We start from the raw sequence: 25,765 nt of genomic DNA, 5'->3' as shown, positions 1-25,765 counted from the left end.
GTGGCTCCAGTGCCTTCGTTTCAGGGACACTCTGATTCAGTTGGTCAGTTTCCTTCTGTATTCTTGGCTCACTTTCCCCATGTAGTAGTGAGAATACTCACACAAGTTCTCCTTACCTCGGTTTCTCCACAAGGCTTGCTGGTGGTGACCTTTGCATAACTGCTTTAGATTAACTGACTCTCTCACTACCCCTGATATATTTTTTTCCTCCAGTGTAAACCCTTTTCCTTCTGCTTAAAACTGTCCATATTTACTGGTGTATGTGTGTGTCCATATATGTACATATATACTTACATATACAAAAACCTGGCAACTGGTTCTAGTGGCCTCTAAGAAGGCCAGCAAGATAAGGATCATTGGATATGGGTTGTAAGGAGGGAGATTTTCTTTTCACTGATAGACTCTCTTGAGTTTTATACAGGGCTTATAGCCAGTATTTTACAGCAATTTTATTTATTGCTTTTTGGCTTCACTGGGTCTTCGCTGCTGCATGCGGGGACTTCCTCTAGTTTTAGTGAGCAGGGCTGCTTTCTTGTTGCAGAGCTCAGACTCCAGAGCAAGAGCTCAGTAGCTGTGGTACATGGGCTTAGTTGCCCCCCAGCATGTGAATCTTCTGGACCAGGGATTGAACCCATGTCCTCTTCATTGGCAGGCAGACACTGCACCACCAGGGAAGTCCCTGTAATAACTTCAAATGGGACATAATCTATAAAAATTTTGAATCACTATGTGGTATACCTGAAACTAATATTACAAATAAACTCCACTGCCTCAAAAAAAAAAAACCCATAATATTGGTAAATAAATGATAAATTGACTTAATCACTAAAATATTAATAGAATGTAATATGCAGTTCTAGAATGCATATTATTAAATAATAGTATATAAATAGATATTATACCCACTATATTGATGAAAATATAGATAAGTTAATGATACAGATTTATGACTAGTAAGAGAAGTGTTACTTTCCATTTATTTTATACTTTACAATTCATATAGCATTTCTTATTTAATCTTTAAAACATCCCTGTCGGGTAACGGGTTGTTGTCTTCATTTTACAGACAAGACTCTTGTCTCTATGAAAGTGCCAGAACATGAATCAAAGACAAATAAGGAAATTAGGGTTGCAAATGGTGAGAATGCAAACCAAACAAGATAGATTAGCTCATAAGTTCACCTGTGTCTTGTTTTCATTGTTCTAGGAAGAGTTGCAGGCCAACCTGGACCTGATTCAGACCTACAGGCTGCATATTGCCCAAGATATCAACCAGGAAAACCTACAGCTCTTCCTGGGCTCCTATAACGGGTACAGTTGGTTCTGTTCCTTCACTTAGATGCAGGCAAGGTCTGAGGAGCTAATGGATATTTAAGAGAGAATCAGGAGGGGAAGTAAACTGCTTCTTACAGTGTTGCGTGATGGGGTTACTGTCGCATTTTCACAACAGTAGAAGAGGAAGAGCTTTCAGGTAGATGTGAAAACAGCTTTCAAGAGGAATGAATGAACTGAATGCTGTTTCAGGCATATTCACCTAGCAGTTGTACTTTTAAGATGTTTTGAGACCAAAAGAACCTAAAAGTTATGTACACACACAAAAACACACAATTTGGGTGACACAGAAAAATGCATGTCGAGGATAGAAGGATAGAAGTTTGGGACCTTAATTCAGTCTCTCTCTGATATCCTGTCATCAGGCAGAAGTGAAATGTGAGCAGTAGTAAATTCTCTTGTTTGTGTATTCCCAAAGTTGTCACATTTCCCCCAGTTACTGAGAGAAGCCTGATTCTTATCTTGGGTCCAGCTTCTCCAGTGAAAATGTTAGCTCCTTCTAGCTTCCTGGGTATATGGAAAAAGACTGAGGAAATGGGTCAGCTGTAACTTACCCAGAGTTACACAGCCAGTAGGAGCAAAGCAAGTTTTGAATCCAGTCTCTCTAGCTCCTTCCTCTGTATTACAGAGCCTCCTTATTGTTAGCTGAAAATACTACAATAAACTGTAAGTACCAGGAAAATAGTTCCCCTAAAAGGTTCCCCTTAAGAAATTATTCCTAGGGGCTTCCCTCATGGTCCAATGGCTTAGACTCCACCCTCCAAATTCCCGGGTCCCGGGTTCGAGCCCTGGTCAGGGAACTAGATCCTGTGTGATGCAAGTACAGATCCCACATGTGGCAACTTAGAAGATTGAAAATCCCATGTGCTGCCACTAAGACCCAGCACAGGCAAATAAATAAAATAAAAACAAATATTTTAAAAAATTATTCTTGTAAAGTAATTGGAAAATTAGACACTTAGGACTTGAGGATTTCAACAGCATCGCTGTTCAGTTTTCAAGTTGCCTCCTTTCAGCATCCTACCAAGTTCCTTCTTCCTTCTGTGTTCCACTCAGGATGACACTGACGAGGCTACTTATGAACAAAATCTATAAATAATCTCTTCCTTTGTCAGGTGTGAAGGAAAGATAATTTTCAGATTCTTTGATACCTGTGGGTTTTCACATCTAGGAAATAACCTGAGTTGCCATGATTTTACCTGAAACGTGCGTTGTTTCCTTGGTGTCTCTCTAGACGCAAAGACCTGGAGATTGAAAGACCCATTCTGGGACAAAATGATAACAAATCAAAGACGTTAAAGTAAGTCTCTTGGTCTGCCCACTATGTTGCTAGATAGACCTGCCTTTGAGAGAAGTCAGTGTCTATGGAGTGTGTGCGCTCCCAGCTGATGTCCTCCTATTTGCCTTCCCCCAGGTGCTCTACTTTACTGGTGGTTGGTGACAGTTCACCTGCCGTTGAGGCTGTGGTAAGTATGTCCTGGCATTGTGAAGATGAGTAAGGTGAAGAAATATAATAAGTTGTTTGTAGCACACTGCTGATGTACTGGAAACAGCTGGTAGATACTAGATTTTGTTATTTCTGATTACGCATATCAGGTTTGTGCTTTGTTATCCAGTCTGGAAAAATAGTTCCTCATTGATCACTCGGTTTCATCAGAAAGGATCAGTAGTGCCCAGACTGTTTTGTATGGTGCAGTTCATTCGGTGGCAGGTAGTACCACTAAATGCCATTTGCTTGTCATCAGATTTCTGACAGCCTTGGCCTTCTGCAGCCACCACAAGTCTGGAACTGTTTCAGCTGGCTGGGAGGTTGCTGAGAGCCTGCGTACTTTTCTCTACCGCTTTCTCAAGCACATGGCACATTGGTAAAAATAATATGTGTTCATTGTAGAAAACTGGTAAATAGAAGGACAGGAGGAAAAAAAATCACGATCCTGAAGACAAGCCACCATGTTTTTCTTGAACATAGATATTGTTGTTAATCACTAAGTCATGTCCAGCTCTTCTGTGACCCCATGGACGGTAGCCTGCCAGAGCCCCCTGTCCATGGGATTACCCAGGCAAGAACACTGGAGAGGGTTGCCGATTCCTTCTCCAGGGGATCTTCCCGACCCAGGGATCCAACTCATATCTTCTGTATTGGCAGGCAGATTCTTTATCACTGAGCCACCAGGGAAACCCCACAGCATAGATTGGATGATACTAAATATACAGGTTTTAGAGACCTGATCACTTCACACTGTATACAATTCAGACTTGTAAATACACCCTTGCTTATATAACTTCATTCTCTTGTTGATTATTTATGATTGTGCACCATTAATAATGTTGCGGTTGAACATCCATACAGAATCTTTGCCTGAATTTTTGATCATTTCCCTGGGATGAGATGGAAATAATGTGTCAAAAATCATATGCCTTTGTAAGGTTTTTAATGCCTTTTGTCAGATTCCTTTCCAGAAAAGATACAACAGTGTGTTGCCGCTGGCAATGTAGGAGAGTGTCTGTTGCACAACATGCTGTTCAGCATTGGACTTTTCAATTATTAGTAGTTAATTTGGTTAAAAATTAACTACTGTGAACCACTGTTTTAATTTGCGCTTTAATTACACATGAAGCTTTCCGTTTTTCATAAGTCTGTTATCATTTTCTCGTCTTTCCCACATATATAACGTAACTTAAGTTTCTGCATGAAATGATCTGCTTTTCTTAGGCCACCTTCACTTCTTTAGCTGAAAAGGTGGAGATACATGTTTCTGATAGATCTAGCATGTGTACTTAAAACACAGAAAAATAGTATTGTTTATAGAAAATACCCTTAATGAGAATTTTCTAATGATGCTGAGTTGTCTTTCTAAAATTACATGGACTTAAGGAATGTTACCAATCATTTTTCAAGATTGTATAAGTTGGCCATACATATATGGTCTTTTTCTGATTCCATATCTTCAGTGTGTATAGAGAATAACTTCAAAATGCCATCTATACCACAAAGTAGATGCTCTTCTAGACACATTCAAAACTAACTCCCCTGCCAGAGCCTTTTATCCCCTGGTAGGGGATTAGAGGGCTATCCATGTGTGGAAGAGCAGGAAGAAACTCCACAAGTTTTAGTCTCTAGCTATTCTTGCTCACTTATTCATTCAGTATCATTTTTTGAGCTTCTCCTATTTGCTCAGTGAGCTTCCCCAGTGGTTCAGCAGTAAAGATTTGCCTGCCAATGCAGGAGATGCAGGTTCAATCCTTGGGTCAGGAAGATTCCCCTGGAGAATGAAATGGCAACTCACCCCAGTATTCTTGTCTGGGAAATCCCATGGACAGAGGAGCCTGGCTGGCTCCAGGCCATGGGGTCTCAAAGGAGTTGGACATACTAAATGACTGAACAACAAATATTTGCTCAGTGCTCTGGAGAATACGCAAATGAATAAGATGGAGTCTTGGCAAGACTGCAAGGAGATCAAACCAGTCAATCCTAAAGGAAATCAGTCCTGAATATTCATTGGAAGGACTGATGCTGAAGCTGAAACTCCAGTACTTGGACCACCTAATATGAAGAACTGACTCATTTCCTGACTCAGGAAAAGCCCCTGATGGAAAAGATTGAAGGCAGGAGGAGGAGGGGACGACAGAGAATGAGATGGTTAGGTAGCATGACCGATTCAATGGACATAAATTTGAGCAGACTCTGGGAGACAGTGTAGGAGCCTGGCGTGCTGTAATCCATAGGGTCACAAAGAGTTGGATATGATTGAGTGACTGGACTGAACTGGAGTCTTAGCAGTTGGACCTGGGGAGAAAGCAGACACATCAAAAACCAACCATTGTTCTTGGCCTACTAGATCCTGAGCCTTCGTCTTACACAGTTACAGAAATTACAAAGTGATGAACCAAGGAAAAACATGCTTTATTATATTAAATACAGACTTAGGAGTCATTCTTCCAGAAGATACTTATTGTATATCTAGTATGTTCTCAGCACTTTGCCTGGCATTTAGGGATCAAGTTTTTACATTCTTCTTTTTTTTGGTTGGGCTGGGTCTTAGTTTCTGCGTGAGAGCTTTCTCTAGTTGCAGAGAGCGTGGTTACTCTAGTTATGGTGCGTGGGCTCCTCTTGTTGTGGGCCACAGGCTCCAGGTGCATGGGTTTCAGTAGTTGCGACACAGGGGCTCATTAGTTGTGGCTCATGGGCTCAGTAGTTATGGCGCACAAGCTTGGTTGCTCTGCGACATGTGGCATCTTCCCAGACCAGGGATTGAACCTGTGTCCCCTGCATTGGCAGGCGGAATCTTACCCAGTGTGCTAACAAGGAAGTCCTACATTCTGCCTTTTAGAGCATATTCTGTAGTAAGTAAACAGGTACATTTGTTTACTGCCTGTATTGGCGTTTATATAAAGAAAAAACCCTGACTGTATGATCGTGGCTTTTAGATCATCCCCTGATTTTAGAAGTTTTGAGTACCCACCCATCAGCCATCCCCAGAGTAAGCATTCAGCTGGATTACTGGTTCTTGCCTAGGTAATTTTCATGACTTCTTAACTGGCTCACTGCCTCTGCAGTCTGTCATACAGGCCACTGCTGGTTATTTTCCTGAAACAATTCACATCCTGTCACCTCAGAAACCCTCTGTGACTTCTTGCCTTCCACAGTCAGCTCAAGTTTTCTCACCCTCTCCCCACAGTGCATCCTCATACCATATACTGGTCTCTGTAACTCCACACCCGCCCGGCACACTCACCTTGCATCCCCTGGGTCTTTCCTTCTGCTTCCCCCTGACTCTGGAAGCCTTCAAATGCCCACCCCTTCTTACTCTGGCTGTAGAAATCCTATTTATCCTTCTGTTCTCACTCAGCTCAGAAGTGAAGTTTTCAAGTACTCTCATTCTGCCTTGGGGCTTCCCTAGTGGCTCAGCAGTCAGGAATCTGCCTGCAATTCAGGAGCTATGTGGGTTCGATCCCCAGGTTGGGAAGATCCCTTGGAGAAGGAAATGACAACCCACCCCAGTATTCTTGCCTGGGAAATCCCATGGACAGAAGAGAATGGTGGGCTGCAGTCCATAGGATTGCAAAAGACTCAGACACGATTTAGTGATTAAACAACATTCTGCCTTGTGTTATGTGCTTTTGCCCCTCTAGATTCCATGCTCTTAGCACGGTGTTTTATGTGTGTGCTTGGGCAAGCATGTGTAAAGAGATCTAGTGGATCAATTTAACCATAAAACATTGTGGAACCATGAAACAGCCTCCCCAGAACATTTTCTTTGAGGTCCCTGCCTTTGTGGATACAAAGGTATGAGATACGAAGCATGAAAATAGACAAGATTGTAATTCTTAATTGTGATGATTGCTCTGAGAGAAAAAACCATAGAGAAGTTCAACTCTGGATGGGACAGCCAAAGGTCTTGAGGCTTAGAAGAGTCAGGGTGAGAGGGATGGCACGCCTGCTACCTCCGGGGCAGAGGAGGCGGATGAGGAATGGGCACAGGAGCTGTGAGGGCTCAGTCAAAAGGACCAGTTGTGCTGGGGAATCATCAGGACCTCAGCAGGTGAGGCCCATAGCTCACTTTTTAAAGGAGATAACTTACCCTGCTGCTGCGTAGCCGTAAGAGGAATTAGATTCAAAATGTAGCTCTTTAAAGACTCTACTTGTAACGGATCCAGAAAATGAACTTAGCCAGATTTTTAGATCTACTAAGAAATACAAGATATAAAGTATATCGTGTAAATATATCTCCTGTTTTTTATTTTGGTAATTTCTTCGGCTGATTCAGCCAAAACTGAGTTTCTCCCAGCTGAGCTTCCTGAAAGATCATTCGTGTGCCAAGCTATTTTGTATTTACCAGTTCATAAAATTGTCTTTCTCTGTTTTTTTTTTTTGTTTGTTTTTTTTAGGTTGAATGCAATTCTCGCCTGAATCCTGTAAATACAACTTTACTAAAGGTAATGTGTTTCCTTTCCTCACTGCCAACCATTAGTGAGTAAATTATATGTGGTTCAAATCACTTTATTTCTGGAATAGTTGCACAGAAACAAGGAAAACTTCTTTCCCTCATTCTCTTTTTTTAAAAAAAGAAATTATTTTCCTCAATATAGTCTCAGTATAGAAAATTGGAAAATAGAAAAAAGAATGGAAATATAGAAAGAATAAAATAAAATTACTCATAATCCTGCCACCCTCAGGTTACCCGCTGGTGAAAAAAATAACATATATTGGTCTTTCTCCTGGGTGGTGAGGGGCTGTCCTGGGTCTTTATTGTGGTGCATGGGCTCAGTAGTTGTGGTGCTCAGGTTTAGTTGCTCCGTGGTATGTCGGAGCCCAACTCCCTGACCAGGGATCAAACCTTCATCCCCTGCGTTAGAAGGTACATTCTTAACCACTGGACCCCTGGGGAAGTCTCTCTTATTCATTTTTAAATCATTAAGATTATAGGCTATTTCTAGCCCTGTGTCTGTTTTCCTCAACTTCTTGACATGTAAACAACTTCCTGTGTCATTGAAAACTTCATAAGCGTTACTTAATGTTGTGAGATATTAGATAATGGATGGAAATTCTTCACAAGCTAAATTCCCTTGTATGGATAAGAAAGTTTTCCAGTAGCATTGTCACAGTGAGGGTAGATGGGTTTTCTGGAGCCTGTAGTGGAATGTTTAAGGGCCTGACCTCCTGGTCTGAATTTGGATTACAGTAAGTTTAAGTGCTAAACTTAGGTTGCTTACTGCTGCTTTCTCTGCCTGAAAGACCTCTGCTTTCTTCCCTTTTTCTTTGAAGTGCAGTTAAAAGGAAAGTGCTGCCACTATAACAGCCCATAGTTCCTGGAAATAACACTCTGATGTGACAGAACTCAGCATGCTCTAGGGTCCAGGTGATTGATGAACTAGTCTAAAACATGAATTTTTTTTGTAAGTATGTGGTTTCAGATTAGCCTTTCAATGCAAGTTTGAATCAGTTTTCGAAAAGTGCAGAACTGAACGTAACAGTAGCCACAGGTGTGCTTATTTCTGGGCAGAAATGTCCATCCCACAGCAGCGTGATGGAATTGATTCTCTGATAGGCATCCAGCTTGGAAATAGTCCTTCCCAGTACTGTCTCTACGTATGAGAACTGTTCTGCGATTCTAATCAGATTTTGACTCCTAAACTTCTTGAAAATACAGCCTGGGCTAACTAGGTCTGTTTTATACTTAAATCAGGTTAAATGTTTGTTCCTGATCTTACACTTAGAATTTTCAGGGAACTGACTATTCCTTGTTAACCTCGGATTCCTGTGCCTCCTGTGGCATTCCCATCTGCAGAATAACAGTCTACCCTCAAAGTTTTCATGTTAGTGAAGGTTTCATGAGGTTCATGTCTCTTTTCTAAAAGATGCCTGAATATGCTACTCTGTGAGTATGGGATACTTAACAAGTAGAAGGAAGAAGGTGGCCTCGTGATTGGCCATTGTGCCCTAGAAGCAGCATTCTCTGCGGATTGGCAGAGTTTGCATCTCCGGGGCTTGTTAGAAATGCAAGTTCTTGAGCTCTGCTTCAAAGCTATTAAATAAGAATTCCTCAGGCAGGAACTCGGAGTTTTAATAAGCCCTCCTGGTTATTCCAATGCATCATAACAAAACCCCACTCTGGAAGTTTTTGTGCAGATGACAGTAATCAATGTGTAAAGATTTATGAAGTGAGAGAGACCCTCATCACTTCCAACAGTGAAATTAAAGTGGCTGACCAAGCAGGTTGGCTGAATTCAGCATCAGTGCCTGATCGTAGACCTCCCCTTAGTCATGAAGTGGAGACAGTGTAGAGTTGAGAGGGAACTTTTACGAGTTTGGTGCCCTGAGAAGTAGGGGTCACACTGCTTGAGGACTCTGAAACTAAATCCTCCAGGTAGAGGCAGAACCAAGGTAGTAGTTAACGTTACTATCACCTGAATGGAAAATTCCTGACATAGGCCTGAACGGCGGGCCCTGCACTACTGATTAATAAATAGTGAATAATCTTTCAGAATTATATCCAAAGTTATTGCTAGAGTTTAGGTCTGTGTATAAGAGTGCATTGAGGAGGGACTTCCCTGGTGGCTCAGTGGGAAAGAATTTGCCTGCCAGTGAAGGGGATATGGTTCAGTCCTTGATCTGAGAGGATCCCACATGCTGTGGAGCGGCTAAGCCCGTGTGTTGCAACTTCTGAAGCCACAAACTCTAGAGCCCACGCTCCACAGCAAGAGAAGCCATCGCAATGAGGCACCTGCGTTCCACACCTAGAGAGTAGCCCCCGCTTTCTGCAACTAGAGAAAGCATGAGCGCAGCAGTGAAGACCCAGTGCAACTAAAAGTAGATTAATTAATTAAAAAACAAAAAGAGTGCATTGAGAAGATGGACACTAGGGTACAGTTAAACATTAAATTAAGGAACCTAAAATTTGATTCTGTCCTGTTTGACAGGACCGTGGATATTCAGAGCATTTCCCTTAAGTGTATTCAAGTCTCAGCTGACTTATATGGTTTTCCCTTCTAGATGGCAGACTGTGGTGGCCTACCCCAAGTAGTTCAGGTAAGGAGACTTTTTTTTAAAAAGCACGCATTTGATTTCAGTTGTGTCTGTGCAAAGATTAATAGCTTCTTCTTTTGTCTCCCTAGCCTGGGAAGCTCACCGAGGCCTTCAAGTACTTTTTGCAGGGAATGGGCTACAGTGAGTAGTACATAACTTTCTGTTCTAACCAAGATTTATTGATAAATGGGGTCATTTTGGCATCTGGGGAGCACTCAGTTCTCAGGGCGTAACGACCTCTGTGCTAGCCAGGCTGAAGTTAAGTAGAAACCAAAATTTTTTATGAAAGATTCTTTTGCTGCGCATATATACAAAGATGAGCTAATGCTTACTGAGCACTTACTTTGTGCCAGGCACTCTGTATTCTTAACCTTAAGAGGTAAGTTCTGCTATTAGTCCCATTTTACAGAAGAGGAAATTGAGGTTTAGAGGCTAAGCATGTTTCTCAGGATAACAGTTCAGCTGCAGAGCCATGATTCAGTCTAACTCCAGAGTCCACATGTTCAACCACTGAAGCTTTGGCAGTCCTGGCTGTGAATCCGAGGTTATTACTTGCTTTTGCATTTAGCTGGTTAATGATTCCTGGTCTAGAGAAACAGGTTAAATCAGTGAAGTCTGCTCCCCACAGGAGACAAACTTGCAGAGTATTTCAGAGTGAATCCAAGAATGTGTTGTATCATGTGCCACTGTCCTGGTCTCTTGTATTGTGAGACCCCTCAGCTTTCTCATTTGTCCCAGGATATCCTCACTGGCTCCTTTCTTGGAGTTTTAAAAAGGAAAACCCGTCTACCCAGGTACAGAGCTCTGTATCCAGTAGGGTGATTTTTCTCCTGTCCTTGGTGTTAGTGTGATTAATGACCCCTGGGCAGCTGCTCTGGGCAGCAGCTGGACCCCTGGGTGCAGCCCTGTACCTGGCAGGCAGCCCGTGTACGTCTCGTCTGGAGTGGCCGTGTCATCCCCGTCTGTGAGCCACTACCAACCGAGCCCACACCCCTGTCCCTCTGGCTCTCTGGGAGGAGCAGAAGTCCCTCTCCTTTCCTAGGAAGCAGTTCATTATCCAGGCAGGCTGGCTGTTAATAGTGGAGGGAAAAACAGTTGCCTTTGACTAGTTGAGAGAAGTACCATCCAAGATGTTATTGAAGCATCAGTTAGCCTTCCCTCCTTTCTGGAACCTTAGAATAAAATTTTACCCCTGGCTTAGTTTGTTCTGTCAGTGTCTGCCAGGTAGCCAAGTTTACCACTTGGCACTCTCAGGTCACTAACCTGCCTTTTCCTGTGTCCATCCTGCTTCCAGTCCCGTACGTGCAGCTCAGTCACCTGAGCACCGAGTCAGGTACCTTCCTCTGTGCTGGCCCCACCCCTGCCTCCCAGCGATGCTCTCCTAGCTACACTGGCTGTCCGCAGCATGTCCGTGGTTTCCCTGTGCAGTGAGAGCCCGATAGAACGCGGCTCATGGTGCCCCGAGAGAGCTAGCCTGCCAGTCCAGCCCTGGTCCCCCAGGAATAAAGGGGTGGGTTGTAACAGCCAAGGTCACAGCAGCAGCTGAAACTTCATAGGGGGCCCTTCTTCCATCACCACCACCTACTGAGTGATCCTTGAGTTAACTCCCAGACACAGGGTTCTCAATTATGAGGGTTGGGGCCTGTGCCCGGAGAATGCAGGTACTGGCATCTTCTGACCCCAGCATTAAAATGACAGCTGGAGGAGTGGCTCATGTCTTAGAAAGACAGGCAGGGAGGTAGGCCAGGTTAGGCCCTTTCCTAGCCAAGCTGGAAGGACCTTACAGCCAGGGCAGCGGCACAACAGCAGTCTGACTTACATGGACCTCCAGTGCGCTTTCTCGCAGTCAGCCTGCACCTCAGTGCCTGTGCAGCGGCCAGCTCCAGGCCCCCCTGCCCTCCCTGCCCCTCACCGGCCTACATGTCTCCTCCCCAGGTAGCAGGGGTCACCTGTGGACACGGATGGTGGTCTTGTTGTATCGGGCTTGCACTGTGTGTGTGAAACACCCTCGTACTTGTGTGGTGTGGTTTGTCTTTCTTTGGTTTAGTCTTGCATGCGTCACAGGTTTGGGTTACCTGTTTGGGTTCCCAAAGCCTTCTTCCTAATCACTGTATGGATGGCATGGGCATAGCTAAGAGGTTGTACTCTGGCCTTAGTTCACCATTGTTCTGCTGTAGACTAGAACCAGCTGAGACTTCAGCCAGATCCAGAGGACTAAAGCAGCCTTGCCTAGAGCCCCTCACCTAGAGCAAAGTCGGATGGCTGTGTCTCGTCCTGGTGTCACCTTAGATGATGGGTTGGGAAAGCTACATGTAAAGCCTTTGGTGAAACTTCTAGATTAGCTGAGCTTAACCACAGCTCTTGCCTCTAGTCGTCTCCGTTCTCTCTTACAGTCCCATCTGCCAGCATGACCCGGCTCGCCCGATCCCGAACCCACTCCACCTCAAGTAGCATCGGCTCTGGAGAAAGTGCCTTCAGCCGATCTGTTGCCAGCAATCAGTCAGATGGAACTCAAGAATCCTCTGAGTCCCCTGATGTTCTGGACAGACACCAGACCATGGAAGTGTCCTGCTAAGCAAATGCTCCTCCCCAGGACCATGCAAGTCCATCCTCCTTCAAACAGCCACTCCATAATATAACACTTCATCCAGCAATCTGGCATCTATCTTTAACTCCTGCATGGCCACTGACTCTCTTTCTGGTATCCTGGATTTATCATCCTCTCTGCCTGCCCACCCTCCTTTTTGTATGTACCAAGAACCACTTCCATGCCATTTCTGTAACATTCCAACCTCTTTAGCTGATCAGATCTCCGTATCTTCTCTTACCAGCCTTTCCCTGTGCTTTCCCAACTATGTATCTAAGATTCTTTGGTTCCTGACGTGTGTGTGTGAGCACGCGTGTCTGTGTTTGTGTGTGCATAGTTTTGTGATTTTAGACATGCTTTCTTGTAGAGCTTCGCAGACAAAAACAAAAAAAAGGGACTCTTTTTTTGGCATTTTCAGTGGTGTTTTTAGGAGAAATATGCAGAACAGGATTCTAGGTTTCTAGGTAGGCCGTTACATTCTCTTTCGGTTCCTCTCTGATGGTCAAGATTTGTGAAGTGACTTCAGTAGAGAGGAGATCTGAGGAAGGTGGAAGATCATAATTCCTGTTTGGATTGTTGATTGTGACCAATAGAAGGGAACCTATTACATAGAAAAGCAGGCCAGGTGGCCAGCCACCTTCTCCTGTCCAGTTGAATTCGTGTATCCTATAAATGAAAGGAAGGGATATGTTCTCTTAGAAGCCCATGAACAATGACATTCTGATGCAATGTGGCATTTTTCTGAAGGAATGAGTGGGGCTTAATTATTGGACTCTCTTAGCGCAGGAAGGTGGAAAACAAATTCCAGGCCTCTGCTCTGTCAGAGCAAAATTGATGTCTCTGCAGTGTCTGATGCCACACACCAGACATCGGAAGGAGGCGCCTCCCAGGAGAAGCACTCTACATCTCTCCATCCCCCCAGAAGGGAGAAGTCTAGCCTGAAAATTATATAGATGTTGAGGAAATGGCTGGAGGGAGAGGAACAGACATTAACACAGTATGATGCTTTATAAGTATAACCTTGATTTCAGAAGACTTAATGGAGCCTAAATGAAAGATAGAACCCACTTCTCAGAAAGTTAATCCGGTGAACTCCCTCTTCTAAGAGGGAAGGGACCATAAGGGCACCCTGACCAGGTAGAATTGTGTTTGGTCCACTGCTATGTGAGGGGGTCACAGCCACCCAGAGAGTGTCTCCAGGAGGAGTGTAAAAACAATTGCCTCCCAGTAAGGGTCCTGCTTTGACAGCACAGAGATGTCAGCTCAGGGTTACACAATTTCAGTCCTAGGAAGGGGCTTTTCAGACGTAGCATTCGCTTTCTGCTCAGATAGGGAATGCATCCCTCTGCCGGAGTACGACTTTTTACAGATGACGAAATAAAGCTGTATATGTCTCATTGTTACCCAGTGGCTGGTGTGACTTCTCTCAAGCCACGTCCTGGGGCTCTGGCGGGGACTGCACGTGGGCTTCATACTGGGTCACATGCCTGATGATCATCCACCCAGCGACACCATCCACGTAAAGTGAGGAAACCAAGTCCCGGGATTAGTCATTTGCCCGAGATGATCACGCCAGTAAGCCAGCGGGGACTGAACCCAGAGTCCACCTGACACACCTATATTCCCCGCAGAGGAAAAACCAGGAGAAGCTTGATCGCTGGTTTGTGATGGAGGAGCAGGTGAGGTCTCAGGAAGGCATTCAGCATCTCAGCTCAGCCCTCGCACTGTTGCCGCGTCCCCCCCTCGTGCAGTAATCCGCAGCCGCCTGCCAGGCCTCCACCAACAGACCAGGCTGTGTTTCTCCAGAAGGGGCACTTTGTACCCTGCCCCCCAAGAATAATTCCAGGGGGGTGGAATGATCCAGGGGCTGCGGCTACCAGTATACCCAGGTCGCAGTGTCTGTAGGAGATACTTGTAAAATTACTCGACCCTGCCTCTCCTAGTAGAGGACAGGAAACCAGTGCCCGTGGGCAGATTAGGTGTCCGCGCTGAGTTCCAGACAAAACCATCCAGCATGGAGTTCCAGAGCTGCAGGAGGTCTGATGGCCAGGGCTGCTCTGAGAACCCACCCTGCTCCGGCCGTCTTGGCTGCACAGCACGGATGGTTGCCTCTTTTCCAGCTTGGCTTTGTGCCTGGAGTCAGGCCCCAACTGACTACACCCAGCTGATCCTTACCGTACTCATCCTCTTCTCATTTTCATTTTCTTTCTTCCTATTCAATATTAAAGAAGTTGGCACGCCTACTTTATGAGAGGTAAGGAAGTGGCCAGGTAGACGCTACACACGATGACTATGTTAAGCTTTTCCGTGTAAATTTTCTCACCCAGTTCTTGTGGCAGCTCTGCGAAGTGGGCAGTGCGTTTTACAAAGAACAGTTGAGGAAAGTTAAGTGATGTCGCCAGAGACACCTACTTGACAAGGTTCCTAGTTCTTCCAGAATCAATGCATTTTCATGTTTTATTAAGGCTTTTATTGAGCACTCACTACAGATTGAGCCCTTTCATCTTCTTGCCTGTCCCTTCTCTGATCCAGGAAGGTAGACCTATTCCAGTTTTATGGATGAGAAAACAGGCCCAGAGGTAACTAACTTAAAAATAATCAAGAAACTAATAGAGCAGCACATCTAGGCTTTAAACTCTCTCATTTTCAGGTACCTCCCTGAGTGGAATGGGAGAGCATATGGTGGGAATATTTTGAGACCAGAGATGTCTTTGCCTACTTCGTTCCTTGCTCATGTACTGCTCCTTAAGGCCAGTGTGAAAGGCTGTCAGATGGAAAGATGGACAGCACAGTGGTGTGGAGGCAAGAGCAGGTGGTTGGGGCTGCGATCAGGTTCCTCCCAGCCACAGGCCACATCCTTGAGGGGTCGTCACCTACTGTAGCATGCTGGTTAGAACTTTCTTAAAGAGGAGACACTTCCACTGTGGCCCTCCACTCTCCACATCACGTGCCTCAGGAGTTAAATCTCAAGCCTTCCCCAGGAGAATGGGAGACCGTGTGAATCCAGGTATGGCAAGGCCCCAAAACAGGCTGCATTGTCTGTGAAATGACAGTTTTGCGTTCAAAGCATCTGTCTCCAGGATTGCTAAGCCCCTTAAAGAGGAGATAATGAGTGGGTATGATTATTTAGATGCTAATGAGCTGAGGTTTTTATTTAAATTTATTTAAATGTTAATAACTGATTTAAGCACACCAATCAAAGACAATTCTATCAGAGATTCTTCATCCTAGTGGAGTGAGTCTCAAGGTTAGGGAATGCATCAAGGATCACCTGGAGGGCTTGTGCAGACAGGTTGCTGGCCCTCCACCATGGAGTTTCTGTTTGGGTAGACCTAAGATGGGCCCTAAGAATCCTCCCTGTCTTCCCTGGTGGCTCAGATGGTAAAACATCTATCTGCAATGCTGGAGACCCAGGTTTGATCCCTGGGTTGGGAAGATACTCTGGAGAAGGAAATTGCAACCCACTCCAGTACTCTTGCCTGGAAAATCCCATGGACAGAGGAGCCTGGTAGGTTACGGTCCGTGAGGGTTGCAAAGAGTTGGACACAACTGAGCTACTTTACTTTGAAGATGGGCCCTGAGAATCCTCCTATGAAACAAAATCCCAGATGATACTGGGGCTGCTGGCCTAGGGACCACACTTGAACCACTGTCCAGGTCCTGCTATGCACAGTGTGGCTCCCAGATGGTCAACATGGTTTTATCCACTAGGAGTTGTTAGCAATGCAGAATCTTGAGCCCCACCCAGACTCACAGAACCAGAATCTACTGTTTAACAAGATCCCCAGGGGCTTCCTAGACAGTAAATTTTGGGACACCACCCTTCTTGGCAATGCTTCCCATACTTGCCAGCCAGGGGAATCTCTTGGTGTGGTCAAGATTCAGTCTGGGGGCTGCTCCTCTGCTGACTTGGATTCAGAAGATGTGGGAGGGTCTCAGGGATCTGAGACTAGCAGGCCCTCAGGTGATGGTGGTGGTCAGGGAAGCCTGGCTACCCATTTACCTTGGGTCTGTGTTCCTCAGAGCAGACCCAAACCCCAGAGCCAGAAGAGAAACCTCTCCCTCCAGGATCGTGACGCGGCAGCTGCTTCTCCCCCACAAACAGGAACTTGGGGAAGGTGGCTCCTTGATGGTCTGTGATGCCGTCAGAGGAAACGGGTGGTTGTGAGAACCACAGAGCCTGCAGATGTGAGCCGGGAGCCCCGAGGACCCTGCAGCAGAGCTCAGAGACGCGGGTCCTGCTTCCCCACCTGGCTCTACTTGACAGGACCACCTTGTCAGAGGTCTCTGAGGAGCACGGGGCTCCTGTCCCATCCGCAGGGTACAGACCGCTTACACAGGCAGATGCCGAGCTCCTCAAAGCTCCCTGAAGACTCTCACAGGCCAAGAGGTTTCTAGGTGGCCTAGAACCAAGGACATTGGCAGACTTCCAGAAGACTTTCCATCCCACCCAGAGCTCCAACCTCTTCAGCTAAAGCATGTGACTTAGCTGGGCCCCCACCCCAAGACTCTGATGACAGGAAACCAGTAAGTATGCTTGTTTTTATTTTCTGATGGCCTTGGGACTGTGAGGAAGGATGGTCCCCTCAAGACTGGGAGTGGGCTATACAGTTGGGAAATAAGCTCAAGGGGACGGGGAGTTGGTTCTGCTGAGGCTGTGAGAAACGGCTTCTGAGGGTCCTCCTCTCCCCCTTTGCTGTTCCCTCCAGCTGCTTTTCATGCCCATTCTGGTCCCATCTCAGTTCCCAACTTACTGTGTGACTAGGGGACCCTCTCTGAGTGATAGCTGTATGGTGTCAGTGGATACGAGGAGTAAAGTTCTGGAGTCTACAGTTTCTTTCAAAAGTCTTCAGCTGATCTTTCTCAGCTAAAAGGGAGGGCAGGGGTTCTCCCTTTAGCTCAATCCAAATCTGTGACTTACCTCCAGCACTGAGAAATTACCTTCAGAAGCACAAACACACAGAAACTGTAGACCCAGGTCTGCACTAACCAGCTACCAACAGAGTGTGAGGTCACTTTCTCTGGGCCCTGGTCATTGTTTGGAATGGTATTCAAACCCTGGGATCTCTCAAAAGGTCAAGTGCAATGATCAAAACAGTATGGGCGGTGTGCTGACCTCAGCTGTCTTTAACTCTTTCCTTCCGCCCGTGCCTGGGCCCCTGCAAAGTGCCTAACATGAGTAAGTTGTTCAGATACACAGTTATTAGATTCTTCTCTAAGTTTGGGCCAATACCACCGCCTCCTTCTAGGTCTGCCCACCCACGGTCTTCATTTTTCCCCCAGAAGTCTTCCTGACCTTGACCTGACCAGGTGAAGGGAGCTGGCAGAGTGCTGCAGGCTGGCAGCCTGAGTGCAGGGTTCTCCTGCCTCCTGGGGCCCAGCCCCCACCTCTGCCTGCAGCGGGAAGAAGCCTCTGGGTTTAGTGTGGTTGGTAACTGTGGTGACATTGTCTTGCTCAAGGAGAAGAAAGCAACCTTCGCTTAGCGCACTCTCCCTGCCAGGCTGCTCAGCTTCTCACAACCCATGGTGTCAGTATTATTCCCAGATTCACACATGAGACTCAGAGAAGTTGCGTGCTTTGCCTGAGGTCACACAGCTTGAGTTCCGTTGGTCTGAATTACGCCCTAGCGCTAGCCAGGCATGATCTGTCCCAGGGGTTTTCTGGACCCATGTCTGTACCTCATACCCAAGGAAAGGAAAGGCTGGGACCAGCAGGACTGTTGAAAACCTGACCATGAAAAGCTGCCTTGACGTTGAGGGAAGCAGAGACCCCAGGAGGCAGCGGCACCAGCTCGGGCTGCCAAGGCTTCAGGGTTTCCAAGTCTGAGCCGGAAGTGGCTACCAGGAGCCATCCCCTAAGGGTGGGCCTGAGCTCCCCAAGGAGGGAGAGCTAACAGATCCTGTTTTCCCCGTGTCGATGGCATGAGATGGCAGATGGTTTCACAGATAAATGTACTAACCTCTAAGGCAGCACCTTTACTCCTCAGACAGGTTGGCTGGTGAGGCCCTGGGAGCCCCTCCATGATCATGGTGAGCAGCTAGATGTTCAAAGGCAGGATGGAGCCTGCCATGTCCCCACACTGGTGTAATCGTGTTCTGTCTGTAAGGAAAAGACTGAAACTGTCTCAAAGAATGAAACCACCTTCCTGCAACATCTTAATAATATATTGTTTGAAAAAGTCAGCATTACCATGGAAACGAGAATTTTAATTATTCTAAGGATAATGGGCAAGATCCCCTGGAGAAGGAAATGGCTACCCACCCCAGTGTTTTTGCCTGGAGAATCCCGTGGACAAGGGAGCCTGGCGGGCTACAGCCCATGGGGTTGCAAGAGTTGGGCACAGCTTAGAGATGAAACAATAACAAACAAGGATGAGAAACCTATCCAAAGAGCTTATAATCACTCCATCCATTTAGGTAATGTGCATCAGGTGCCATCTGTGGGTGAAAATGCCGAGGAAATGGGCAAACAGAGAGGTCCTTATTCACAGCATGCTATGAAATCATGACTGGTTAAACAAACGCCCCAGTACATAAATAATTAAAAATTGGGAAGAGCACAACAGGGAGCCAAGAGGGACACAAAGGAAGGTCCCCAGAAACAGCCTCTGGTGAAGTGACATTAAGGGTGTGAGAAAGGAAAAGCAGGTGCTGGCCAGCCTCTTCACACGAGTTATCTCTCAGGCCCGTATGGCGGGTGTCGTTATCCCCTTTTTCAAATGAGGAAATGGAGGCAGAGGGAAATGGTTCGACTACCAGTCCTGTGAAGACTTGCAAGTCATCACTGTGTCATGCAGGCTCCCAGGCATCCTGCTTTGCCCTGTGATACTAGTCACTGTGTTCTCAGTGTCGCCGTAGCTTGCGAGACACGCCAGCTCCCAAGCCCCCTCAGATCCCCCTTGCCCACCTAGCCATGGGTCCCGGTGTGCCTGGGATGAATGAACTCTGTCCTGTCATTGGCCCTTGCCCCCCAGGTGACAGAATGTGATCCCAGGTCAGGCAGTGGTTCTGAGGAACCATGGCAATGAGCAGCTAGGGCTGGGGGATTCAGGGAAAACTTCCTGGGGAGGGTGGGATACAGACAGGCCGGAAATGGGAAAGGGGTCTTCCAGCCAGTGGGAGGGGACTTCACACAGGGAAAGGCCCAGAAACATTGAATGGAGCATGGCTGCGGCGTAGAAAAGATGGGATGGAAAGAAAACAAGGTCCGGTTTGCAGAAAGCCTTCAGAGGCTGGTGGGGAGGAGGGCTGGAGCCTGGTCCTGATGGGAGGGACCTCATTCCCTTGTGTCAGCCAGGAGGTCTGCAGGGCTGAGCTGGGGCAGGGCAGGGTGGAGGAGGGGTGGTCAGGAGCGGGAGGAGGCAGGGGTCTGGGCACCAGGCTTGGGGAGTCATGGTGCGTCCCCATCACAGCATCTCTCTCAGATTTCTCTTGGCGATGTGCTCCTGAGTGTTCTTCTGAGGAACGATGGGAAGTCAGCCCAGCAGGGGGAAAGCCCTTCCAAGTCCAAGCTTCAGCCCGTGTGTGCAAGGCCAGGATCCTGAGCCCATGCAAGCAGGTAAGCCATGGGCTCCAGGGCAGCCAGCACCTTCCTGACCAGCCACTGCGACACAGCTTTAAGTATAAACACAGCTTCGAGCGTTCGCCTCCCCGTGAACGCCACAGCCAGGGTCCCTGCTCTCGTGGAGCGTACATATTAGTGGTCAGAACATTAAACCAGATAAACTAGAATATGTGAGAGGGTGACAGGAGCGAACTGGAGGGTGTGATGGGCCCTAGGCGTCTCCCACGGCTTCCCTCCTAACTCAGCTTATCCAGAGGCTGAGCTGCAGCTCTCAGACCAGCCCACTTACACTGTTCTCCAAAGCTGCACCATCCATTACCACAGCCACTAACATTATATTGCTATTTCAGTTTAGACTGAAATTAATGAAAATCAAAGATTCAGCTCCTCAGTCACACCAGCCTTATTTTAAGTGCTCACCAGCCGTATGTAGCTAGTAGCTACCTTATTGGACAACACAATTATAGAACATTTCCATCAGCACAGAAAGTTCTGCTGGATGGTGATGCTGTTATCCTGAGAGGTGCTATGAAATACTTGAAGCAAAATAGAGCTATGATGCCTAGAAAAATGAGTTCATACAAGGCATAGGCTAAACCTATCATTGTTTTCTAAGGCAGTCCTGACTAAAAATGTCTGTTTTTATGATGATTCAGTTCAGTGCAGTTCAGTTCAGTCACTTAGTCGTGTCCTACTCTGCAACCCCACGGACTGCAGCATGCCAGGCTTCCCTGTCCATTACCAACTCCCAGAGCTTGCTCAAACTCGTGTCCATCGAGTTGGTGATGCCATCCAACCATCCTGTCCTCTGTCATCCCCTTCTCCTCCCGCCTTGAGGCTTTCCTGGCATCAGGGTCTTTTCCAGTGAGTCAGATGATTAAGATGATTAGGCCATCAGAATATCCTGCAGTATCTAATACTTTGATGTTAGAACTATAGCCCCAGTTTTTTCTTGTTCCCTAAAACAGCCCACAAATCCTGTCTAACATCACTTTCTGATTTGGGATTTCGATAATGCATTTGTCAGTGGCCCCCAGCGAGAGAGAGAGAACTAGTAGAGTATGTGTGTGCACACGTGTAAGAGAATTTAAGAAGTTGGCCCACGTAGTTGTGGAGTGGCCAGTCTGAAGTCTGCAAGGCAGGTCAGCAGGCTGGAGACCAGGGAGGAGCTGATGCTGCTGAATTCCAGAGTGGAGCCTGGAGGCAGGATTCTCTCTTCTTCGAAGGACATCAGCCTTTTTCTCTCAATCTTCAACTGACTGGAGAAGATCCACTCACTTTGTGGAGGGTAATTCAAAACCTACTGATTTAAATCATTGGAAAAGCCCCTGTTGCTGGGAAAGATTGAAGGCAAAGGGAGAACCGGGTGGTAGAGGATGAGATGGTTAGAGAGCATCACTGACTCGATGGCCATGAAGCTGAGCAAACTCCAGGGAGGACAAAGAGGCCTGGTGTGCTGCAGTCCACAGTGTTGCAGAGAGTTGGACACAATTTAATGACTGAACAACAACTGACTTGAATGTTAATCTCCTCTAAGGAAACAGTAGCATGGCAGCGTCCAGACTACTATTTGACCCAATATCTGAGTACTGTGGACTAGCCACTCTGACACACAAAAGTAACCATCACAGATAACAAGATTACTCTAAACCATCAGCACTTTTAGGAGGAAGGACACAGCCACACAGTTAAACAGAAGTGGGAGCATGCAGAGCCACAGTCTGGATGTCTGTGTTCGGCAGGTGTTGCCCCCAATCTGAAAAGTCCTCTACACTGGCGGGGGCGTCCTTTCCACTCCTCTGCCCCCATCCCCAATATCCTTTTTTTCTTTCTTTTGCTTTTTATTATTTGTATTCTTTTTTGGCCACACCGCAGAGCATGCAGGATCATCGTTCCCCGACCACAGATCAAACTCATGCCCCGTGCAGTAGAAGTCAGTAGTCCTAACCACTGGACCCCCAGGGAAGGCCCAGTATCCTCCCTTCTTTAATACCAGCCTCCCCCAGTTCCCAGATCCAGGTGTTATTGACACCTGGACACTGCAGACAGCTGGTGGGCAGGCAGCTGCCTCCTCTTTGCCACTCACTGTGCACCCAGAGTCTGGGGCCCTGCAGGAAGAGATCTGGAAACCACACAGACCTCCACCTTATTTCCTCTGAATCAAGCCACAGGCAGTGCCCCCAAAGCAGCTCTGACTCACGGCGAGGCAGCTGAGAGGGGTGACCCCCAGCAGGTGTCCTGGGGCCCTCCCTGCCTGTGGGAACAGAGGGGAAGTGGGTACCCCCCTCTCCCAGGGTCTCCAGGAGAAGGACGGGCCACAGTTGTGAACAAGGCAGGCATAGCCCCTGAGACAGGAGCTAAAGCAACCATCAGTCACAATTGTGTTAGATTTTGGTGACAGTTTTAAGGGTCTCTGATTCAGAGTGTGGGCTGAGGGGCTCGTCAGGGAGGGGACATTTCATCTAATCCAAGGAGTGAAGGATGAAGATGACTCAGCCACTGGAGGGGACCCATCAGGGGGCAGCCTGTGCAACTCAGTGGCTCCTGGGGATGCAAAGCCAGGGGTCCAGAAGGGAGAGGGGCCCTTCTGGCCACCTGCTTCCATTCTTGTCACAGGACACCCTCCCCAGACTTACTCGCACCGTGTATTTGAGCATCAGGCATTCCCCTGACCCGTGGGATGGCCAAGCCCCAGGGTCTGAGGACTCTAGTCTGGGGTCAACAAGGGGATCTCCATGTGGGTCTGGGAGAATATGCATGAACCAGTCCATTTCCAGAATCTCAGTCTCACTCTGTCTATGTCCTGGAGGCCCTCAGCCCCCATAAAGAGTCCAGCACTGTGTCTGCCCGCCCCATCCCCTGGGTCCTTGTCTGTCCTCTTCTCTCTCTGCCTCGCTTCCTAGGGCCCCAGCTCTGTCTAGAGGGCCTCACAGAGGCCTCTCAGGCCCTGAGGAGCATCTATGAGTTACATAAACCTTTCTTTCTGGCCCCGACTGCTTCTCATAGCTTGATGCAGAGGCCCCTACTGAGATGGGATGAGGAAGAAGGGGAGGGGGCCACTGGGGTATGGGTGAAGGGTGCTCAGTAGGATGGGATTTTTCAGTAAAAGTGGGCCTGGACAGGCATCAGGAGGTCTAGTTAGACGGGACAGGCTGGTGCCCAGTGGGATGAGGGGATGAAAATCCTGTGCTAAAGATAGCTGTTCGCCTTCTGCTCTCCAACTTCAAGATTAGGCCTCAAGGCCCCTGTGTTCTCAGGACCAGACCTGGTGGGGTGGGGTAGGTGTGGGGGTGGCTTGGCATCCTCTGTCTCTGTGACTCCCTCTTTGAACGTCAGCCTCCCAGGCAGTCTGGGCCTTTCAGAGATGTGCTGTGCAGGCCAGTCCACCCTCCCTGGGCCCAGGAGCAGTGCCCCATGGGTGGGGAAGGACTCCCAGCAGAGCACCCTGCGGAGCCTCAGTTGCTTTGCTGTGTCATGGGGCTGAATAGAGACAATGCATACAGCAGGTGTTCAGCAAGATATGGCAGGTGTGTGACTCGGACACTTGACAGAGCCATGCGCTCCTGCTGGGCTCCTGCTCTGGGCCAGGCCTGTCACAGCGGGTCTGGGACTGCACTTCTTCCGAGCGGGCAGTGCAGACTTACCCCTGTTGCTCAGGACAAAAGTCACGGGAGAACCACTCTGCCTACGTGCAGGCAGTCCAGAGTTACAGCGCCCGTCCAGATGGGTGATGTCCTGGGCCCCTCCAGGAGCCCTCACCCTCTCGTGTCCCCCTCCCAGCCCCTCAAAGCTGGTCCATCTGGTAACCACCTCATCAGTGCCTTTCAGAAGCTGAGCTCAGAAATCCAGGCTAATACCTGCTTAGAACTGTCAGTTTTAAGTTTGCTGAGCAGCAGAATCCTCTATCAAAATCTCCTGTGATGATCTGTGTAAAAATGGGGTTGTAGGGACTTCCCTGGTGGTCCAGTGGTTAAGAATCTGCCTGCCAGTGAGGGGGACACGGGTTCTATCCCAGGTCCGGGAACTAAGATCCCACATGCTACAGGGCAACTAAGCCTATGCGCCTCGGCCACTGAGCCCACACACTCTGGAGCCCATATTCCACCCACCGCAGCAAGAAGCCCACGCACCGCAACTAGCTAGAGAGTAGCCCCTACTCGCTGCAACTCGAGAAAGCCTGTGCACAACGACACAGAACCCATGCGCTGCAATGAAGACCCTGCAGCAAAGACCCTGCACAGTCAAAAAACAAAAAGGGGTTGTCGTCAGGAGCCCCACTCCCTTTGCCACACCAGTCCTCTCCCTGAGGGGCCCCAGGAGATGTCTGGGCACCCTGGGGCTCTACACAGCCCCATGGAAAAGCATCAGACCCCGGCACCCTCTGGGAGCCCACCAGACGTGCCGCCCCGGGTGCCTGTGGGAGGACTGATTGAGGAACCCAGCCTCCACCGGAACTCACGTCTGGCCCGAGGGTGACCACCTCTGTCCCTCCCTTCAGAGAGGAGCCGGGCCAAGGCCGTGGCCCTGGGCAGTTTCCCAGTGGGCGAGCAGGCAGAGCTGTCGCTGAGACTGGGCGAGCCGTTGACCATCGTCTCAGAGTAAGTCCTTCCGAGGGCACTGGGTGGGATGCTCTGTCCCTTCCCCCAATCCCTGAAGATGCACTCAGTGGGGAGGGGCTCCTTCCAGGAGAAAAGAGCATGGCCTTTGGTGCTGAGCTCACATAGGCGGGGTGTCTACAGCTTGACACTCCTGCTGGGAGAAGCAGTGGGGAGGGGCCCTGAATCAGACCACCTGCTGCCCAGGAGGTACCTGGACCGGCTGGTGCAAGGAAACCTGGGACACTCAGGTGGGACAGGTGGCCACAGGACCCAGCCTGGAGGGTCCCTGTGAATCCCCCAGGAGCACTTCCCAGGGCTTGGCCCTTCTGAGAAGGGGCCCCCCTCGTCCTTCTCTCTCCAGGGATGGAGACTGGTGGACGGTGCTGTCGGACGTCTCGGGCAGAGAGTACAGCATACCCAGCATCCACGTGGCCAGAATCTCCCATGGGTGAGTCCCCACCCCAGGCCCTGCCTCAGGGGGCTTCCTGCTGTCTCCTCCCACAAGTGTGGTTCTGTACACCCAGTCTTATCTGAGCAGAGCTGGCGTCAGCGGCCAGTCAGGCCAGGACCCTGTCCTCCAGAGGAGCTGACAACTGACTCTCTCAGGTCAGCCTATAAGGCTTGGGAGCCCAGGGGAGAGGGCTCGCGAAGGCCTCATGGAGATGTGGCGCCTGGTCCTTAGAGGGTGGCCAAGAATTTGGTGAGGAGGGCACGGCAACCCACTCCAGTATACTTGCCTGGAGGATCCCACGGACAGAGGAGCCTGGCAGGCTGCAGTCCATGGGGTCACAAAGAGTCGGACACGACTGAAGGGACTAACACACACGCACACACAAGAATCTGGTGGTGGAGAATAACTGAGCATCAGTGTGCCCAGGGAGCCTCCTTGGCTGGCCTTTCCAAGAGGCATTTACTTGGGAGGGCTGGACTTGGGCACACATGGTCTCTTACGAAGTATGAGCCATCTCTCACCAAGAGTAAAGGACAGATTGACTCCAGAGCAAATTCTGTGTCGAGAGAGAAAGGCAGTGAATACCCTGGAGCAAGGAACGCGTCACTGTGTGCGCTGTGACGGCCGCTCTTCAGTTCTGAGGCAAACTCCAAACTCAGGGACGGCCTTACTTTCTGAAGCTCATGGGATGCCTGGCTCTGATCCT

At 48.3% G+C, this 25,765-nt stretch overlaps 2 protein-coding genes across 15 annotated transcripts in view; both read left to right on the top strand.

Annotated features, from left to right (window-relative positions):
- Window positions 1-13,849, top strand: part of NDRG3 (NDRG family member 3) — a 60,204-nt gene extending 46,355 nt beyond the window's left edge. For 7 of the 14 annotated variants that reach the window (XM_027977167.2, XM_012189150.3, XM_027977166.2 and 4 more), the window contains 8 exons: window positions 1,208-1,311; window positions 2,567-2,632; window positions 2,747-2,798; window positions 7,222-7,269; window positions 9,827-9,862; window positions 9,949-10,000; window positions 11,154-11,192; window positions 12,253-13,849. In XM_027977167.2, coding sequence (XP_027832968.1) covers window positions 1,208-1,311; window positions 2,567-2,632; window positions 2,747-2,798; window positions 7,222-7,269; window positions 9,827-9,862; window positions 9,949-10,000; window positions 11,154-11,192; window positions 12,253-12,434 — 579 coding nt within the window. In that variant the 3' untranslated portion in view covers window positions 12,435-13,849. The remainder of the gene's footprint in view (window positions 1-1,207; window positions 1,312-2,566; window positions 2,633-2,746; window positions 2,799-7,221; window positions 7,270-9,826; window positions 9,863-9,948; window positions 10,001-11,153; window positions 11,193-12,252) is intronic. The other 7 variants (XM_060397786.1, XM_042230118.1, XM_060397785.1 and 4 more) reach the window with 1 other exon arrangement.
- A 2,781-nt stretch (window positions 13,850-16,630) lies between these two features.
- The window catches only part of SLA2 (Src like adaptor 2), a 28,248-nt gene continuing 19,113 nt past the window's right edge, over window positions 16,631-25,765 (top strand). The window contains exons 1-4 of the mRNA XM_012189153.4: window positions 16,631-16,973; window positions 19,859-20,004; window positions 24,509-24,608; window positions 24,970-25,056. Coding sequence (XP_012044543.1) covers window positions 19,914-20,004; window positions 24,509-24,608; window positions 24,970-25,056 — 278 coding nt within the window. The 5' untranslated portion in view covers window positions 16,631-16,973; window positions 19,859-19,913. The remainder of the gene's footprint in view (window positions 16,974-19,858; window positions 20,005-24,508; window positions 24,609-24,969; window positions 25,057-25,765) is intronic.

This window comes from Ovis aries, chromosome 13 (genome assembly GCF_016772045.2).
Source record: "Ovis aries strain OAR_USU_Benz2616 breed Rambouillet chromosome 13, ARS-UI_Ramb_v3.0, whole genome shotgun sequence".
In the NCBI taxonomy this organism is placed as follows: domain Eukaryota; kingdom Metazoa; phylum Chordata; class Mammalia; order Artiodactyla; family Bovidae; genus Ovis; species Ovis aries.
The sequence above is the reverse complement of the archived record's forward strand: the minus strand, read 5'-3'. Positions and strand labels throughout refer to the sequence as shown.